Below are 15798 nucleotides of genomic sequence, written 5' to 3'. Positions count from 1 at the left end.
CAGAGTCTGAGTTGTCCCTCTTACTTAATCAGTGTTTCCACCAAAGTCAGAGGGAATTTACATACTCCAACTAAAGGATGGAGTTTATTGTGTGACTACAAAGTGATCCAAGCCCAGTTGTTTCTCAGTTATGGGGTCCACCTCTAAAATTCCGTGAGACCAAACAAAGGCAGAGACCTGCATGCCAGCTGGATATGTGGCCCTGAGTGAGGCCCCTCACTGCCAGGGTCAACTGGACAGCAGGAAGTCCCTTTCTCTCAGCCCTCTCCATTGGGTCACCCTTTCTGAGCTTCCAAAACACTATCTGCTATTTCTCTTAAGGCTTATTTTGTTGGGAAGACTGGCCACAGGGTCAAGAGGAAGACCCAAACAGGAACATCCTGCTCCCATCTCATACGCGAGATGGAAACCAGTCTGCAGGGCCAGAGAGCCAACGTGTGTTGCACCTGTCAGTGTGTCTAGTAGGTCATGTCTCTTTTCATTATCGACCTTTGCTTGCCAAGGACACGACTTCACTGAAGGAGTGCGTTCGTTGGTTTGCCTGTCTGCCATTCCTAAGAGAGTGTGGTCTTCTTCCAGCTTCTTCTTTTCAGTTCAGTATGACCTTTGACTGCATTACTGGTACCATGGTATGCAGAATGGAGGAGGTGACAAAAGGAGAAAGTGGATATGGCATATCAGTCAGTGTCACTTCTCTGCTTAAAACTCTCCAGTGGTTTCCCGTTGTACTTGCAATAAGATCTAAATGCTTCATCTGGCCCCGCAGAGCATCTCTCACTGGGGCTCCATCTGCCTCAGTAGCCTCCTTGGTCCCAATTCTCCTCTTCTTTCCAACCTCTTTCTGTTCCTTAGATGTGCCCACCTGCTCCCACCATCAGCCCTTTGCTGTGGTTGTCCTCCCGCCCGCAGTGCTCTCCCCATGCCATCACGTGGTGTGGTCCCTTTTGGACACAGGTCTTAGTTTATTTCCTCGGAGAGACCTTTCCTAACTAAATCCGAGGTAGACCCCAGGCATTCTCATCACCCACCCGATTTTACTGTCTTCAGTCTTCAGTGTCCTTCTTACTCTCATAAGTAATCTTTTCCTTTACTTGCTTACTTGTTGTCTTTCTCTTCCCACTAGAATGTAAGCGCCACGGAAGAAGGGGTCTTGTCAGTCTGGTTTACTTGTATGTCCGCAGCACCTGGAAAAGTCCCTGCCACACAGTAGGAGCTGAATAAGTATATGCTGATCGGCTAGTTGGATGAACGAAGGCAGGTATTACAACATGTTTGGACAAAGATATTGAGGATTATGAGGTGACTCAGTCCCAAGCATGTGGGTATTTAGCTTGAAGGGGAAAAGGTCCCAGGGGCCCCAAAGCTGGTATACCCCACAAGCAGAGCACAGCCCTGCATGAAGGCACCTGCCATTTCACCTGTTTCTCTTAGCCAGATTGCCATCCCCTAAAGAGACGGGCTGTTCTGGGCAGCCCTGTAACGTAGAATGGGCCAACAAGTAGAAACTCTGAGACATATTGCTTTTTTAAAGGGAGAAATTTCTTTTGTCATTGCAGTCTGAGGATGGAGTGGACTGTATGGGGAAGAGTGATTCCTAAGTCACCTGATTGCAAGCATACATCGGATGCACTCTGGGAAGAATCCGGTGTGGGAGGGCTCTACACAGTTCGGCCAGGCAGTGTTTGCAACCACTGTCAAGCCAGAGTGGCAATGAGTCTACCTATATGTATGTTGTTCTTATTCATTCAGTAAACGTCAGACATTGACCATGCACTCGGCCCTTTCCCCACCCCCCGTGCTGATTACAGAGGGTGGGGGAGCTAGCTTGAGACCTACCTGCAGTAAGTGGTGTTGAGCCCTGGTGGGGAGGCAGCCAGTGGCAGGGGTGGAGAGGGTGTAATAAGGTGCGGTAGGAAGACAAAGAAGGGCTGGGGATGGGGGTGAATGTGGTCTGGGTCACCAGGAAAGCCTGCCAGAGGGAGCCGGCTCTGGAGTGGTGTATGGGACCAGGAGCAGTTGTCAGGAAGAGAAGTGGGGAGAACACCTTTCAAGGGCATGCAGCGCAGCCGCAGAGGTGTGAGCAGCTGTGGGTTCTGTCACAGCAGCCAGCTTGGGGTTAGTGCCAGGAAGACCCACATGATGAATTTGTCAGTATTGCCTCCTTGTGAAGCAGGGATAGAGCACAGTGGGCAGAGGGAGGAGTGAAGAAATGAGTGGAGGGACTGGCGGGCGGCAGGGGCCAGGCCAGCGAGGCCTAGGAAGCCAGTCTGGCTGCAGGCTGAGGGCAGCACGGGCCCCACAGGGGTTTACACAGAGAGGTGACGGGGAGATTTGTATTTTGGAAGGAGAACTGTCTTCGGTGTGGAAAATGGTTTGAGAAATGGCAGTGAGAACAATGAGGAGGTTATTAGATCTTCCCTCCAAGAAATGTGGGTGGCCTTGGCCAAGGCAGTGATGGTGGAAAGAGCAATGGGCATATCTGAGAGCCGGCTGGGAGGGAGGGCCCAGGGTGATGGACGGCCGCAGGTGGAGCCAGGCCTGGGCTCCCTCTAGGTTTAGCCAGTGGTGGTGCGCACTTTGGCTTAGTGAAGGTGACCGCACTCCTTGGGATGGAGAACACAGGAGAAGAAGGGGTTTGGGGGTGGTGTGGTGGGATACTTTTGCAGGTGTGAGATGTGGATGCCTGTAGGACAGCTAAGGGGCAAGTCCCAGTGGGGGGAACATGTCAGTCTGCAGCTCCGAAAAATCTGGGCTGGTGGAGACCAAAGCACAGAGATGACACCTGAACTCCTGGAAACGGATGAGACAGTCAGGGAAAGAGGGCAGAATGGGAAGAGAAGACAGCCTGGGGCAGAGCCTGGAGGCACACAGCATGTAAGGGACAGGAGGGAAGAGGAGCCGGAGAAGGAGCAGGTGTCGCGTCAGACACTCAGAGTGGGGCCCAGAGCTGAAGAAAGAGTGTCTCAAGGAGGGACAGATCACCAGGCCTTAGATGCTCTATAAGGTCAGGCCTAAAAAGGTTTGGTCTTAGTGACATAAAAGGCACTAGTGGCTTGGACATAAGCTGTTGGTTTTTGCTGGTGAGATACATTTAGTAGCATTGTTCGCCTGTGGCCAGATTAAAAGGCGTGTCCAAGTGGGTCAAGAAGAGCCTGTCCCTGCTGTCCAGTCTCAGCAGTGTGGTAAGGTGAACTCAAGTGACCCCAGTCTGGAAGGCTGCAGTCTCACTCCTGGTAGGGGAAGCTGATATGTTCCCACCTACAGTAGGCACCGCTCTTTCAAGTGCTCAGGACCGTCACTCCACCCCCAGCTGAAGATGACTATGAGCTAGAAATTTAGGACGAATTGTTGGGTCTTAAAGACTTACAATTAAATAGAACTAGAGTCAGTAGCTTAGTGGTTGTTCTATAATCAGGCCCTGCTCCAAGTGGTGAAGGAAATTCGCAGTGGGGATCAAAAAGCCTGCCGGACAGGATGTAGCTGTGAGCGGGGCTGGGGACAGTCCCTGACGGGACTTCTGGATCCATAGCCAAGAATGTGGCTTCTGTTGAATCATAAGAGGTAGAGAGGGATTATGAGTTGTGGCTCACTGAGACAAAAAAATTGGGTTGTATGAACTTATATTGGAGTTATGGTGACCGTGGAGGTGGGGGGGTAATAAAAGGAGCAAAGACTCCGACTCCGACTCTGACCCAGTTTTGAATCCAGGGTTTATGACTTACTAGCCAGGTAACCTTGGACACGTCACTTGGAACCTCTCTGAACCTCAAATGGTTCATCCATGAAATATGGTTTACAGGACTATTGTCAAAATTAGATTAATGTATGTGGAGCCCCTGACACAGAGGAGACGTTAAATGGTAACTGCTGCCATCTTTACCGTTTTTGTGATCATCACTGTCGACATGGCATTCATGCAGTTGTTGTAGATCACAAAGCACTTCCCCACCTTGCTCACTGAAGTGCGAACAGATTTCGGCTCAACTCACTCACATACAGTAAGGTTTTTGTAACCTTCCTCTGTCATAACACTAGTAATATGATACTGTCACCTCATTGGTCAATCTGCCGAGCCCTTTAGACTGTGAGCCGCTTAAAGCAGAGAGATTGCCTCCCACGGATGCCCAGTGCTGGGATAACTAGAGGCTCCATTTCCGTGTGTCCTAAGTCCATGTAAGGAAGCACCTTCTCACAACCAGAGCTCCTCGAAGTGGATGTGCGCTCCTGCCCTTGAGGATATCTCAGGGCCCGTATTGGCGGGGACACTGTTGGCAAGTAGCTGAACGGCTGGGAGACCAGATTTAAAAGAGAGGGTTTCTAAGCTCCTGCTTTAGGTCCTATTAGTGTTTTAATCGGACGAAGCAGTTCTGCTGTCCTGTCAAGTACATCCAAAGGAGCACTGTGTTCAGGTCGGTTTGTGGGCCCTGTGCACAGTAGGCCGGCCGTGATCAGCCTCTTCCTCCCTCTGCTTCCACAGCTCTTCAGAACTTGCAAGCCTCACCTTAGGCCCAGTGGATGAAAACTTTATGTTAAAAGAAATTGTAAACAACACTTTTTATTTGAAATACAGTGCTTTTTAAAACATCAAATTGGTCTTAAATGTTTTGGCGGCATATGCCACGTAACCTTTTGGATTTATGTCTTCGCTTTCTTAGAGTAAAACTTCAGTGCCACTACCTCAAGAGTTCTGCAAGTTCACATTATGTAAATATATGTAATAAAATATTTACTTAGGGTTTCCATAAAAAAGGTCCAAAAGAGAGAATAAGAGAGCTTCTCTTTGCTGGTTTGAGAGGCTCTGCTGGGAATTCTGAGTGAAATTTAAGCCTCCGAAATATGTTTTGATTGGCCTCCTACATGTTTTATCTTCTGTAATGAACTCTTTGTCAGTTTGTCAATTTTAACTAAGGACAGAAAGTTCATGTGTAGTAACAGCACATAGACTGAGTGTAAAATTATGGCTTGTATCATGATGCAATAATCCTCTTTTCCTTTAGTCAATATTTACCTGTTAGGCCAATATATTATAATTCTGACTTCAAAAGAAGACACTTTATTTTACCTTCTCCACGTGTTGGTTTTAGATACTTGTAATATCAAATTGGAAGTTGAGCCGTCTAAGAGTCTTGGCCAGTTTCTCTTGGGGTTGAGTTCCTCGATCATCACAGGGCAGGTCTCACTGCTCCCAGGGACCCCACAGCACAGCTGCGTGGCTCTCAGAATGAGGCAGATGAACTTTGAGCCGGCCTGCTTTCTCTCAGCTTTCCAGGCAGCCCTCTCCTCTGTGGGAAATGGGTGTATTATATATATTATCCCATAGCAACTAGGATCTCTTAGAAGGTCCCAGGTTTTCCCTAATGTACTAATGTTACAGCGCTGGGTGGGAAAATCACACAGAATGCCCTGTAGGAGGGTGGTCTCTGATGTGAGACAGGTGAAGAACAGGGCATCTTAAATTCTTTTCCTTCCCTTAACCCCTTATTTTTACCACCCCACGTTTAAACAACTGTTCATTTTAAAAGCTGAGGGAAGTATCATTCCCAGTGAAGAAGAACTAGGAGGATAATAAATAGATACAAAATTTGCAGATGAAATGTGTGATACCTTAGGTCTGATTATCTCCATATCCAGAGGAACAGAGCAAAAGCGGTGATGTGTTAGTAAGCTCTTCTGAGTCAACTTGGGTATCATTCAGGGCTCTTTCAGTGAGTCATAATGCGTGTGTAATCACATAGACTGTATTCTTGATAGATGACTGATGGCATGCTCAAGAGTATATCTTAAATTTATGACCTAACTAGCCCCCCAGCCCTACTTTAGCCTGAGGCACCTGACTATCTCTCTGTAGAAATGGTAGGGAAGGCAGGGCCTGTTGAAAAACAGCTCCACCAGGAAGGGAAAAGGCAACTCTAAGATGGAAGAAAAGTAGGTCTTTGGCCAGAAGGGAACAGACAACAGGCAAACAAGCCAATATGGATTCATTCACTCAACAAATATTTACAGAGTGCTTCTACTAGGCTCTGAGCCTACATAGGTGAATTTCACACAAGAGGCCCTGCCTGACTGGAGCTTACACTGTAGGGGGAGAGGCAGACAGTAAACACGCAAGCCAGTAAAGGTACCCTATGATTTCCGGTAGTGATGAGAGCTCTGAAGAAAAGACCATGGTTAGCAACTTCAGTTATGGATTAGGTGATTCAACAGTGCAGGTAGAGAAACAGAAGGCAGAGTATCTGTGTCTTCTTTTTCTGGGATTTTCATCTAATTGACCCTTATTAGGTAAGAAGGATTCTGATAGGCAGATCCTGTTGAAGTTATCCTAAGTGTAAGAAAGAAAGTGAGCCAAGCAAGCATCTGAATGGGATGAGGTAAGATACATTCTGGGAGTGGAAAGAAGCTTCCCAGGGCAGCTACATACAGAGTATGTGGAGGATGAGGCTGTAAGGCTGGTGAGCTAGATTGGGGAGAGACCATGCCAGGCCATGAATAATAGGCTGGGAGACATCACCATATCCGTGCGTTCAGAAGATTCCTACAATGTGTGGAGGGCTAGGTAAGGGAGCAGAATCGAGGTGGGAAGGCCAGCTATGGGGCTGAATAAAGGCTGTGGCCAGAATGAACAGGGAGGGCAGAACTTTCAGAGGCAGAATCTGCAGGACTGGGGGATTAACTCACTTTTAGTGACCTGAAAGTATTTATTGATCATCCAAAATGAGTCTTCTTTTGTGAGTCTACTGATACTTACTCATAGACAAGAAATCTTTAGAAATGGGAAACATCTTGTGAAAATGATTAATGTTGTTTGTTCAGGATTAGAATCTCATCGTCTGCTGGTGTACAATGAGGAGAATAACAATAGTGCAAATCACAGGGGAGAGCAAGACTGGAAACAGTGGCCTGTGCCTCACATCCCGTGGCTCCGTGGCTCCTGAGAGTGATGTGCATTCTCAGGAAGGATTCCTGGGAGGGATCGCCCTCACCTTCCTACCAGGCTGATCTGCCTTCTAATACATTTACAGGTAACTTTGAAGTGGGAGTTCACATCGCCGACGTCAGTTACTTTATTCCTGAGGGGTCTGATTTGGATGACGTGGCTGCTGAGAGAGCTACAAGTGTCTACCTGGTTCAGAAGGTAACATCAGTCTCATTTAGTGCTCTTCCTTTCTTTTGTTTTTCTCCTCTTTAAGAAAAAAAATTCACAAGGAATAGCAATCTTGTCTGAACTCTTTCTCACATTTAATAAGGTCTTCAAAAAGATTTTCTTTGGGAAGTTTTTGCTTTTGTTATTGCATGTTTCCCTGCTAGGCCGTTCTGTGCTCAAGAAGAATGGAACTGAAGATGTCCTGAGGCAAGGCCCAGCTGCCCATCCCAGGCCCTCAGACTGGCCCTGCGCATGACTCGCAGTCAGCTTCTGAAAGGGTGCGCAAGGGTAACCGCTCTCAAACTGTTGTTCCACAGCAGGACTCAGCAAACTCTGCTCGCCCTCATCACTGTTTCAATAAAGTTTTATCGCAACACAGTCACACCCATTCACTTATGTAATGTTCACGGTACTGTCATGTTATAGCAGGAGAATGGTATGAAAATTTACCATCAGCCTTTTAAGATAAAGTTTCAACCCCTGGTCTGAAGAGTGGGAGCCAATCTGTTCCTAACCTGCCCTTTACAAAATTACCTAAAATCTCAGACATGGAAAGGCAAAGGGAGCCAAGGAAGACACTGGCCTTTTCCTTCTAGTCCTGATTCTGGCCCCTCCTGGTAAGTAACTGAGTCTACAGACCGCCTTTAACAAGTATCCAGTGAGCAGCAATTATCTGCCAGGCAGTGGTGAAGACCACACATGAGCTGTTTCTACCTCTTACTGTAGCTTGTAAGCTCCTAGGTGTCTTTCTCCTGCTTTTGACTCTCCATTCATTGGTTTATTTGGCTCATCTTACTTCCTGGACTGTATCATGACTTGTACATCCTACCTAATGTCCCTAAACCCAGGGATCCGGGTTTGGATTGCTGCCTACACTAGTTTGAACCTTCCTGCCTCCCATGCCCTAGGACATGGCTTCTGGTATTTGTTCTTTGGCTGCACTAGGTTCAGAGGTATATCCCCACAAACCACCCACACATACCATGGCATTCTGGGAGCTGGGAACTGTTTACCTGGGGCAAGAAATCAGCCCAGGTGCCAACCTGCTCCATTCTGGAAACTTCAAATGTCATCACCTAGGGAAAGGATCCAGCTGCCTAGTTTCCCTTCCCTGCCTAATCTGATTGGCAGCTCCCACTGCCAGCAGGCCTGAAGGAAAAGCTAGGCTCTGAGCACTGCCTCCAAAAGTGGCAAGGCCTCATAGGCCATTGTGCTTTGGGCAACTACCTGTCTAACACCTGCGGGAATGAATTCACCCTGCTGCCTGCTCCAGATGCAACTTCAGTGAGCTAGACGTTGGAGAGAACAACCAGCATAGGTATCCTGGAGAGGCCCTAGAAGGGTGCTTCCCCGAGCCCCTGACCTTTATGAGCCTCCAGGTCTTGGCACAGCATTAAGACATGTCTACAGGATGGCATTTCCCTTCTCTTAGCTTTCACTGACCTCTGGTCATTACCATTCCTTCCAAGCAGGGGCTTGAGAAACTCATATTCCTGGTCATCTGAACTCCCACTTCCTGCTGTTCCCCAGAATGGGTTGGTTCTTTTGTGGACGTGGCTGTCTAGACTCTGGCAGGGCAGGCCACTAGGGCCCCATGCACACCCCTAGGGTTTCGTGAAGCCAATCCCATGCTCATATTCATGCCAGGGACCTGGCATGGTCATCCTGGCAATGCTAAAGAGAGAAGTGGGCCTTTCCAAGAGACCGTGTTTTCCTAGCTTTTTTTTTCTAGCTAGGGCTCTGAAAATTGTCACTGACTACATCATGTCAGTTCTGCCTCCTGCATGGTCCTGTGGCACTACCACCATACCCACCATCTCCCCACCAATCCACTGCCCAGAATATACCATTGTGTATCAGACTTGGAGACAGAGGAACTGTGCCCATATTCCACATGCGTCATTGGCTTGGGGCTCAAGGCTTAGAAATCCACCCAGCAATCATAGTACACTGTCTTTTCAAGCCTGAAACGAAGGCTTTTTACAAATAGAGCATCAGTTTATGTCAGGAGTTTGTTAGCCTCTCCCTCTCCTGTGGAGCCCACTTCTGCCAGGATTACTACAGCTTCAACACAGCTGACATTTAAAGTTCCCACCCTTCTCCACAGGCACAAGAACTTCTGTGGATGCGCTCTGAGGTACAGGATTAGGACAACTCCCGCCTCAGCCATACCTGGCAGCATATGTGACATGTGGGAGATGGACTTCCAGATACACTTCTACCAGGTCTAAGAAGCCATAATGTCCACTGACCCTTTAGTACCCCAGCCATCTGCTGGCAAAGAAAGCACAGAACTCTACTGAGCAGAAAGGTTGTCACACAACAGAATCAACATTCATTTTCCCACCCCAATCTTGTACAGATCCAGCACTCCCCCCATCTTACACACATGATCCTGGACCTCTTATAACAGCAGTCTTCATGCTGACTCCAAGAAGGGTATGTAGTAGAATCATGGACTTGACTCCAGTCCTAGCAAAGCGCCTACATGATTCACACAAATGTGTTGGCTTTTAGAGCAGAAGTCCTCCAGGACAATCCAAAAGTTCTTAGGGTTTCTGACATTTACCAAATGTTACTGAGAATTACTCTCATATTTCCAACTTGTCCACCTGAATAACTAACCTCTTAAAAGGAAACAGACAAAGGTGAACTCAAAATGATCATAGACCTAACTATAAAACCCTAGAAGATAACACTGGAGAAAATCTAGGTGCCCTTGGTTTGGCAATGACTTTTTAGATACAATACCAAAGGCATGATCTATGAAAGAAAGAATCGATGAGCTGGATTTAATTAAAATTAAAAATCTTTGCTCTGCAAAAGACACTGTCAAGAGAATGAGAAGATAAGCCAAAGACAGGAAGAAATATTTGTAAAGACATATCTGATAAAAGACTATTTGCCAAGATAAACAAAGAATCCTACAACTCAACAATAAAATGAGCAACCCAATTAAGAATGAGCCAAAGATGTCAATAGAAATTTAACCAAAGAAGATGTACAGATGGCAAATAAGCATATGAAAAGATGTTCCACATTATATGTCATTAGGGAAATGCAAATTAAATAACAATGTGATACCATTATACCCCTATAAGAATGGCCAAAATCCAGAACACTGACAGCACTGAATGCTGATGAGGTTGTAGAGCAACAGGAACTCTCATGCAGTGCTGGTGGGAATGCGGAGTGTACAGCCACTTTGGAAAACAATTCAGCAGTTTCTTATAAACAGGATATATTTTTACCTTATAATCCATTAGTCATACTCCTTGGTATCTACCCAAAGGAGTTGAAAACTATGACCACCAAAAAATTGCACACAGATGTTTATAGCAGGTTTATTCTTATTTGTGAAAATTTGGAAGCAACCAAGATGTCCTTCAGTAGATGAATGGGTAAACTGTGGTATAACCAGACAAACAGCTGTTATTTGACATTAAAAGGTAGTAAACTGTTAAGCCATGAAAAGACATGGAGGAACCCTAAATGCATATTACAAGTGAAAGAAGCCAGTCTTCAAAGCCAAGTCCTGTAAGATTCCAACTATATGGCATTCTAGAAAAGGTAAAACTATCAAGAGAGTAAAACAATCAGGGGTTAGTAGGGAGGGAGGGATGAATCAGTATGGCATACAAGATCTTTAGAGAGTGAAACGACTCTGTAGGATTACTACAGTAGTGGGTACATATCATTATACATTTTCCCAGGCCATGGAATATACAGCACCAACAGTGAGCCCTAATGTAAACTGTGGGCTTAGGGCGATGATGTATCATTGCAGGTTCATCAGTTATAACAAATGAACTATTCTGGTGAGAATATTAATAATGGGAGAATATTAATAATGTGCCTTCCTCTCAATTTTGCTATGGATCTAAAACTGCTCTAAAAAATTGTCTTTATAAAAAAAATTTTTTTTTACTTAAAGGGCAGGGGACAGGAAGGGATCCTTCTAGGCCTTGATTCTGGAAGCCATGTCTCTTAGAGGCTGGAGAGGCTATTGCCCGTGGTCCAAGGCTGGCTCCTTCCATGTAGCCCAGCCAGCAATGGACCATGATATCTTCAACCCCATGGCAAAGGTTGCCTTGTCTGGAACCGTCTGCTCCCTCTCCAAAGCACAAATGCACATTGTCCCAAATGATTGTCAGAGCTGTCATCTGACAATCCCTGAGGCCCTCCCTAGGGAAACCCCTGCCCTCCTAACAGTAATTTCTGATTACTATAACCTAGAACATTTAAAAAGCCTAGGGCACTGCCGGCTCCAGTAGAATTGAACATCTGGTTTCTTCACGGATTCAGCTTTGCCTGCCATTTTACTAAGTGATCAGAGCTAGTGGGTAGGTGTTTTCTGCCATACCAGAAATTACATCACTTGGGGAGAGGGAGAGGGAATTGATTAGAGCTATGAAATTCTGTGTCTGAAGCTACATGATCATTCAAACCCACTTATAATCAACAGTGTGTTATGAGCAGTTGGTGACCTCTGTGCACAGTGGTGCCTAAAAGATCCAGAACCTTCAGGGAACACTCAGAGAGAATGGCTAGCTGTATCCTCATCCAAGCAGGGGACATTCAACACCAAACCTTTACTTGTGTCAGAGCAGCTATGTCCCAGTCTGGCCTTTATGGCCTGTTTAAGCCTAAAGGGAGTGTTTAAGAACTTATCGTTTAGTCTCCATTCTTCACAATGTCTGTTAACTCCTCTGCCCAAACTGTGGGCAGATGGAAGTGGCTTAAGGAGACAAATCTGTGACCTCACTGATCATCAGCTCACGAGACTTCCTCCCTGACCTCCCCTCCTACAGCCATGGAATCGGCCATCACCATTCCATTGTCATCTACGTGAATAGCTCCCCTCACACATAGTCTTGCAGTGTTGGTATTTTTTTGGAAGGCCTATTCCACATTTTTCAAGTTCATATGCACCTGACCTTCACTCACACCAGGCAAGATCTATGAACCTGGGACAAAGAAGAATTAGCGTTATACCCCTTTTTACTGGCAACCTTCCTTGTCCATGTGTTTTTTTTCTCACTCCTTTACTCAATATCCCCATTTGTAATAACAGTAGCTTCAACTTCTGAGCTCCCCCAGCATGGAGTAGTCAGCCAATACCAGAGAAGCCATGAGTTGTCTAAGACTCTCTGTTTTCTGGTAGACCAAGGATGGGAATGAAGAATATATCAGTCAAGCATGCATCTCACAAGACATCTGTATGGAAGATGCTGTTTGACTCTTCTCTAAGTACACACACACCATCTTTTAGTACCGATACACTGGATCTCTGGAAGTGCCAAAGGTCATTGAATCCATGGCCTGCCAACTTCACCCACTTCTCTCAGTGAGTGCCTGCCAAGTTTGGCTGGTCTTCCACATTGCATCCGGCTTTCCAATACTTGCTTGGACAGCCTGAGACAACCCAAGTTATCTTCTAGCTTGTGACACCTGGAAATGTCACAGCTAATTGGTATTTGCTTCACTAATAAAAGAATAAGGAAGACAGGGAACCCAACTCTCACCTCCAAAATGTGCAGAACCCATCAGGTTGGCTAAAATAAAAACAAAATGCTGAGTGTCCATCAGGATGTGGAGTGATGGGAGCTCCCACCACTGCAGGCAAGGCGAATTGGTGCGACAACTTTGGAAAGCTGAGCATGTTATGAACTGAGTGTTTGTGTCCCCCCTCCCCCCAAAAATAAACAACTGCTGTAATCCTAACCCCCAATGTTATAGTATTAGGTGGTGAGGCCTTTGGGAGGAGGTGATAGGTCATGAGGGTGGAGCCCTCATGAATGGGATTAATGCCCTTGTAAAAGAGACCTCAGGGAGGTCCTTCAACTACCATGTGAGGACCTAGCAGGAAGGCACCACCTGTGAACCAGGAAACCGGCCCTCACTGGGCACTGAATCTGCCATCACTGTATTCCTGGATTTCCCAGCCTCCAGAACAGTGAGAATTAAGTGTGTGTTGTTTAAGCCACCCAGTCTATGGTATTCTATTTTGTTACAGCAGACTGGTTGGAGTAAGACAGTGGTATCTTTTCAGGTTGATTGTATACCTACCTTGTGGCCGAGCAATTCTACTTCTAGGTATATGCCCAAAAGAAATACACACATATGTTACAAAAACAATATATAAGAATGTTCGTTACAGCACTATTCAAAATGGTCCAAAAACTAGAAACTATTCAATATCCATCACCTGTAGAATGAACAAATAAACTGTTGTATTCACATGGTGGGATGCTATACAATCATGAGAGTGGTGGATGACAGCTCCACACACACACACACGATGAAAGAAATCGGTCATAGACATGTACGCTGCATGAGACCATTTATATAAAGTGCAGAAATGGCAAAGCTGATCCAACTCAGGATAGTGGTTAGCCTTGGGAGAAAGGGCCCGTGTAGTGGGGGCACTAATAATAATACTTGATCTGGGCACTGACTACATGAGTGTTCAGTTCCATGAAAATTCATCAAGCTTTTCCATTATGACTTGTGCTCATGCATGCGTGTGTGTGTTACACTAAGTAAAAATGTACATTTTTATTTTGAAGCTTTTATCTGGGGATGACTTCCACACCACTCTGGCTCCTTTTAATTTGTGTATTCAACCTAGTTAGGCACAGGAACCACGTCGAAGTCCAGGTTATCTCACTTACGACTTGGTCTTCCTGAGAACACAGCTATTTGTTTGTTGACTACACTTAATATAATCTCAGGTTGGAGACACCCCATCTACACCTCCTGCCTGAAAAAGCAGCTGGCCAGACCCAGCCTTTGCCTGGCCCAGGGCCTCTTAGAGAAGGAGATGAGACCCCAAAACTGCTTTTATCTACAAAACTACTGTTATGATGGAAAAAAAAATAGAAGTTGCTATCTCTTAAAGACTACACAAAGTGAGTAAATGTATATTCTTTCCATATAGAAAAGTTTAACTCTGTTCTTCTTAGCAAATTTTTGAGAAATTTAGATACTATGTAGAGGTTTTTCTTCTAAACAGGTAGCTTTCTCTTATCCAGCTGTTACATTCTCCTTTTATAAGTAGGAATTGTGTTTCAAAATCAGAAAATGGAAAAGTGGAATTGGTTAAATAACCAATCATATTTTCTGTTCTCTTTACTTTGGTTTCATGATTGTCACTGTTCTAGAATTTCTCTTGGGGACGGTAGCGTCAGGGCTCTGCTTCCAAGCTCTGGAACTGAGGGAGGATCCAGGTGCCTCTGAGTGACCGCGGGCTCCTGCTGCCTGCCCTGCCCCAGCTTGGCAGGAGAGAGGGGCACCAGTCCACAACCTTGGACAGCAGCAGCCGTGCAGTCTGAGGCCTTTGAACCACTGCTTTGACTTTTCTTCCTACTCATTTTTTTCTTAGAGGACTGTGTCCAGGAGCTTTTCTGCTCTTTTCCCTTTACTCTGCCTATAAAGGTCTTCTTAAAAGCTGGAAGAGCTGCTCTCCCCTTCCTCCAGACCCTCTGCTTCCTCATCTGGCAGAATCATTTCTCCCGACTTCACCGCACAGAGGAAGGAGTCTGCGTGTTGCTGGATGGGGTGGGGGTGCCGGCTGGTCTCCCATCTGTAAGAGAATGTGGCACTGATTTATTTTCATTCAGTGCCATTGACCTATAAGTAACTGATGTCAGAATTACAATCTAAATTTGACTCAGGAAATTATCCCAAAGATTAGGACATTATACAGTGAAGCAGAACTTGAGTCCAAATACCATCTTACCATCCAAGTACCTTACTGTCTTCAAAATGAAATTCTTTTTGTTGAGAGTTTACTCATAGTAACACATATTTGGTTACTTATGTTAATAACAGAATGTCTTCAGGAGGAAAGACAAATTTTAAACATTGTCCACTTAAATCCCATGAAAAAACACACTTTTTTTTTTTTGACAAAAGATAGATATCTGTTAGGATAGGGGATAACTGTCTACCCAAATTTAGGCCTGTCCTCAGAAGGACATGACATCTATCTAGTTAATGCCTCCCAGCTGTATCTCTGAGAGAGAAGTACAATGTACCATAAAATTTAAGGTAATTTTTAAAGTAAGTGTATTAAACTTTAAAAGTAAAAGAAAACCTAAACAGTTGAAATCTAAACCTGAATTTTCTTCCTATTGGCCCAAGTACTTGTGTTATTTTAGGTGTGAAACAGCTCAAATGAAAGTTCACCCATAAATCTCTACGATATTTTATTGGTACTGCCTTATAATAAAGATCAAAGATTGGGATTGGAAGCCTGTCTTAATGTGGAGTCCAAAGAGTTTTAAGATGTTCCCTTCTGACCCCAGCAGGTTGTCAGAATGTTGATGTTTTGTTAATGTCAAACTGTGTAGCAAAGAGTTGATCAAATTCAGAATTCATGGAAGTGTTGATATGAAAAAGAAAACTCTTTAAACAAAGATGTTGGCTGGCAACCGAATTATCTCTTTCCTTTAAGATGTTTCTGTGTGTGATTGGGGAGCTAGCTGAGTACTTTTTTGTTAAAACCTCGAAGTCCTCAGAGAAAAGGAGAAAAACTCACCACCAAGTTCTCAGGCCTAGCCAGCCAGTGGGCACTGAAGGTGTGAGGGAGGTTTGGGAGCCAGCAAAGGCCTGGGCCAAGGGGGTGGAAGGAGCCCCTCCCGGCACTGGAAAAC

General features: G+C 45.4%; 1 protein-coding gene across 5 annotated transcripts in view; it reads left to right on the top strand.

Annotated features, from left to right (window-relative positions):
- The window catches only part of DIS3L2 (DIS3 like 3'-5' exoribonuclease 2), a 372410-nt gene that overhangs the window by 258775 nt on the left and 97837 nt on the right, over positions 1-15798 (top strand). For all 5 annotated transcript variants that reach the window (XR_005030205.2, XM_057503433.1, XM_036912160.2 and 2 more), the window contains one exon: positions 7020-7132. Coding sequence is in view for 4 of the 5 variants with exons in the window: in XM_057503433.1 (XP_057359416.1) it covers positions 7020-7132 (113 nt within the window). In the remaining variant the exon portion in view is untranslated. The remainder of the gene's footprint in view (positions 1-7019; positions 7133-15798) is intronic.

This window comes from Manis pentadactyla, chromosome 6 (assembly GCF_030020395.1).
Source record: "Manis pentadactyla isolate mManPen7 chromosome 6, mManPen7.hap1, whole genome shotgun sequence".
Lineage (NCBI taxonomy): Eukaryota > Metazoa > Chordata > Mammalia > Pholidota > Manidae > Manis > Manis pentadactyla.
The sequence above is the reverse complement of the archived record's forward strand: the minus strand, read 5'-3'. Positions and strand labels throughout refer to the sequence as shown.